We start from the raw sequence: 5,000 nt of genomic DNA on the forward strand, positions 1-5,000 counted from the left end.
CTAACAAAACAGATCGTTTAATAATCTTTACTCAGTCACAGTAAAGAAGTGTTGTGTCAGTTGCAGTAAAGAAGTGTTGTGTCAGTTGCAGTGAAGCTGCAGTGAAGAAGTGTTGTGTCAGTTGCAGTGAAGTTGCAGTGAAGAAGTGTTGTGTCAGTTGCAGTGAAGTTGCAGTCAAGAAGTGTTGTGTCAGTTGCAGTAAAGAAGTGTTGTGTCAGTTGCAGTGAAGCTGCAGTAAAGAAGTGTTGTGTCAGTTGCAGTGAAGAAGTGTTGTGTCAGTTGCAGTGAAGTTGCAGTCAAGAAGTGTTGTGTCAGTTGCAGTGAAGTTGCAGTGAAGAAGTGTTGTGTCAGTTGCAGTGAAGAAGTGTTGTGTCAGTTGCAGTGAAGTTGCAGTCAAGAAGTGTTGTGTCAGTTGCAGTCAAGAAGTGTTGTGTCAGTTGCAGTGAAGAAGTGTTGTGTCAGTTGCAGTGAAGAAGTGTTGTGTCAGTTGCAGTGAAGCTGCAGTCAAGAAGTGTTGTGTCAGTTGCAGTGAAGAAGTGTTGTGTCAGTTGCAGTGAAGAAGTGTTCTGTCAGTTGCAGTGAAGAAGTGTTGTGTCAGTTGCAGTGAAGTTGCAGTCAAGAAGTGTTGTGTCAGTTGCAGTGAAGAAGTGTTGTGTCAGTTGCAGTGAAGAAGTGTTCTGTCAGTTGCAGTGAAGAAGTGTTGTGTCAGTTGCAGTGAAGTTGCAGTCAAGAAGTGTTGTGTCAGTTGCAGTGAAGTTGCAGTGAAGAAGTGTTGTGTCAGTTGCAGTGAAGTTGCAGTGAAGAAGTGTTGTGTCAGTTGCAGTGAAGTTGCAGTCAAGAAGTGTTGTGTCAGTTGCAGTGAAGTTGCAGTGAAGAAGTGTTGTGTCAGTTGCAGTGAAGTTGCAGTGAAGAAGTGTTGTGTCAGTTGCAGTGAAGTTGCAGTCAAGAAGTGTTGTGTCAGTTGCAGTGAAGTTGCAGTGAAGAAGTGTTGTGTCAGTTGCAGTGAAGAAGTGTTGTGTCAGTTGCAGTGAAGAAGTGTTGTGTCAGTTGCAGTGAAGAAGTGTTGTGTCAGTTGCAGTGAAGTTGCAGTCAAGAAGTGTTGTGTCAGTTGCAGTCAAGAAGTGTTGTGTCAGTTGCAGTGAAGTTGCATTGAAGAAGTGTGTACGTGTCAGTGAAGAAGGAGTGTGTCCGTGGCAGTGACTGTGACTGTGACTGTGACGTACCAGCACGGCCATCAGTGACCAGCACCATGTCCATGAACACGGCACCACCACGGGGACAGGTCCCGCTTCCTGGCTGCAGAGGTTTCCGATCCCTGCTGGCATGGGCGGTACTTTGGGGTGAGGGCGTCATTGCCTTCTGTATTTGTTTTGTATTCTGTGTATTGTTCTTTCTTTCTTTCCTTCTTCTTTCTTTCCTTCAAAATCATATTTCAATGTATTCAGTTATGATGATGATGATGATGATGTTGTTGTTGTTGTTTGTTGTTGTTGTTATTATTGTTGTTGTTATTATTGTTGTTGTTATTATTATTATTATTATTATTATTATATATTTTAGTCTTATTATCATTATTATTATCATTCTTCTTCTTCTTCTCCTTCTTCATCTTCTTCTTCTTGTCGTCGTTGCTGTTGTTGTTGTTGTAGTTATCATCATTATCATTATTATTGTTGTTGTTGTTGTTATCATCATTATTACTGTATTGTTATTATCATCATTATCATTATTATTATGATGATTATCATCATCAGTATTATTATTATTATTTTTATTATCATTATCATTATTATCTTTGTGTTAATGTTTTACACAAACCTAGGGAAGGCTGTCAAGGTCGTTACCAATGCACTGGGTTTATGAGTAGATCAGGTATCAGCGGTGAAGGAGGCAACAGCCGAGTGGCTAACTAAAGCGTTGCACTTTCAATCTGAGGGTCCCGGGTTCGAATCTCGGTCACGGCGCCTGATGGGTTAAGTGTGGAGATTTTGCCGATCTCCCAGGTAAACAATTATTACTGTGCAGACCCTTCGTGTGTATGCGCATGCAGAATATCAAATACGCACGTTAAAGATTCCGTAATCCATGTCAGTGTTCGGTGGGTTATGGAAACAAGAACATACTCGGTATGCACCCCTCTCCCATCCCCCGCCCCCGAAAACGGAGTATGACTGCCTATATGGCGGGGGTTAAAACGGCCATACACATAAAAGCCCGCTCGTATGTGCGAGTAAAAGTAGGAGTCGCAGCCAACGAACGAAGAAGATAGAAGAAGAAGAAGAGGAATAAGTTATCTGCTGTTAATTTCTATCACGCAGATGTTGTATCTGGTTTGAATAATATTTTTCTACCTATTAACTGCACGCTTGAACACCTTGAAATTGAAACTGAAACTGAATCTGAGGTCGAATTGAGACCCATGGCGAAGTTGGCGTTTTATTCGTGGGAGTTGAAGCGTGTTTTGTTAATTAATGGGTGTTGTTGTTGTAGAGTGGTTAGTTGTTGTTGTTTGTTTTCTGTGGCCTCTTCTTGTTTGATAAGATGATTACTTTTTTTTTAAAGGATGCAGTTTGGTTAACTCATATATTATAGGTTCACTCGCACTTGCACGTACTCATATTCATTCTCGTACATTCACTCACACACACTCACACACTCTGACACACACACGCGTGCGCACGCGCACGAACTCAATTATGACACAGGCATGAGAACGCACGAACACACACACACACACACACACACACACACACACACACACACACACACACACACACACACGCGCGCGCGCGCGCGCGCGCGCGCGCGCGCGATTACGAATTACGTGGAGACAAGTAAGGATTTTTCAGTTGCAAACCTTCTCAAAATGTGTCCATATATTTCAGGATTAATTTCGTGACCAAGGTCCATGTCTGTCTGCACATGGCATGGCTGTTCGGTTGTTCGAGGGAGTGGAGTTCTGGGTTTTCTGGAATGGGCTGATGTCCTGAATGTTCACCTCGCGTTCCGCAGGGAGAAGGCACTTTTGTCTGTAAATCTCAGCACTGAACAACTCGACTTTTAACGTTTTGCCTGCTATTGATGAATAAAACCCACCAGTAAAAGGTTGTCACCTCACCAAGATAAGACAGAGCTTACAGGTCAGGATATCCCGTCACTGCTATTTATCTGGAGCCAGTTGCATTTCTTGGTTCTAACTTTTTGACAGTTACACGTGACAAAATGCCTACGTTAATAACTACGCCATTGGTCAGGTCCATACTACACACATTTAGTAGCGGGTTACTGTAGAGTTATATCCCACTTCTGACACCATGCAATGTCCGTGAGCGGCCAGAGCAGACTCAGAAGGTTTTTGTTGACGGTTGTCTTCGTAACCAAGTAACTCTGCGCATGCGCTAGGAAGGGGACATACTAGGCTCTTCCGTCCGAGCAATGCAACTGGCTCCTGGACACTGGGCAGCTGAACTGATCATACCGCTTAAAAGTACACCACTTCTAATCATTGCAACACTGAGATAAAGACTCAGAGGTCAAGGGGTTAAGAACGCAAGCCAACAGGGAACTTAACTCAATTCTGCCATAATAATAAGGGTTCGAGGTTCGGTTTCAGCATGCTGTTGTGTCCTTGGGAAATGTATTTCATTCCCGTTTTTCCTCACTTTATCAAGTGATAAAGGTAGGGCCTATCTGGCTTCGTTTTGGGGAAGGTGGTACATGTCTGTCTGAGTGTGTATGTGTGCGTGCCTGAAATCTGACTGAATGACACACAGGAAACGAATGATGAGCACCCAATGTCAGCCCTCAGTCGGTCGGCTCTACCCAAGTAGGCAGCCTATTGTGCAAATGACCCCGACTGACTTTGCAAAGCGCTTATTGCTTGGTCTCCGACCGAGGACAGGCGCTATGTAAGTCACCATTTCATTCATTCATTCAAGGTTAATACAGCGGAAGGAGAGGAGGACGGGACCCCCACCTTCCCAAGACACAGTGGGTACGAGTCTATTGCCTCGATGGCCGTGAAAGGCTATGGGACCTTTAACCCTTTCACTGCCAAACTAGCATTTATACACAAGCTACATGTCACTGAAAGGTGACCAGATGATGGGTACGTTATCCATGAACCTACTGCTCTTGATCAATGTTTCGGTGGAAGGATAGGCCATCTTTTCCACACATTGCAGGGGGGAATCCCCAGCTATTCTTAGACACCATCTTCTGTGTGTTTATAGCACAAGGGAATCTTGCACTGTAAATTGACTGGTGGTGAAAGGGTTAATCTTTGGAAAAAAAACAACAAACCCACTTCTGTGTGGGTTTCAGGCACGGTCCTGCCCCTGCACGTGGTGAGCGGTCAGTGCGCGCTGCCCAGTGGTCTGCAGGGCCGGTGGCTCAGGGCCAGTGACGGACTGGCTGTCACCTTGACCTCTTCGGGTCTCGAAGGTCACCTGCTGACCGTGGGCAGCACCTCCTACGACCGCTTTGTCTGCGCCGCCTCTAATGGGGCCGATGTCTTCGTCTTGTGAGTTGTGACGACGACGAGCATGAACATGATTGCAATAATGACGGTCTTGCTGATTCTGATGCTGCTGCTAATCCTAATGCTGCTGCTGCTGCTATCGCTGCTAACGATGATGATGATGATAACGATGGTGATGGTAATGACGGCGATGGCGAAGATGGTAATGACACGAAGACGATGATTATAGTGATGAAAATGACGACGCCAACGACGACATCGACGATGATGGTTATGATGATGATGGCGACCGCGACGACTATGGTGATGTGATATCACATTATATTATCTTATCGTCTTGGTTGACCATCGCGACCGAAGCTATCGGTTTTTCATTACTGTTGCATATTTTTCACTTTATCGTATCTGAGTGTGCTTATGTTTATTTGTTTATTAAGTTTAAACATTATTTTCATTCATGTGTATGTGAGTGCTTGTATATTATGCGTGTGCATGCGTGTGTGTACATGTCTCTGTGTGT

The 5,000-nt window shown here is 44.4% G+C and overlaps 1 protein-coding gene across 1 annotated transcript in view; it reads left to right on the plus strand.

Annotated features, from left to right (window-relative positions):
- The window catches only part of LOC143298598 (uncharacterized), a 13,596-nt gene that overhangs the window by 2,807 nt on the left and 5,789 nt on the right, over positions 1–5,000 (plus strand). The window contains exons 2-3 of the mRNA XM_076611480.1: positions 1,198–1,340; positions 4,324–4,522. Coding sequence (XP_076467595.1) covers positions 1,250–1,340; positions 4,324–4,522 — 290 coding nt within the window. The 5' untranslated portion in view covers positions 1,198–1,249. The remainder of the gene's footprint in view (positions 1–1,197; positions 1,341–4,323; positions 4,523–5,000) is intronic.

The sequence above is a fragment of the Babylonia areolata genome, chromosome 24 (assembly GCF_041734735.1).
Source record: "Babylonia areolata isolate BAREFJ2019XMU chromosome 24, ASM4173473v1, whole genome shotgun sequence".
NCBI lineage: Eukaryota > Metazoa > Mollusca > Gastropoda > Neogastropoda > Buccinidae > Babylonia > Babylonia areolata.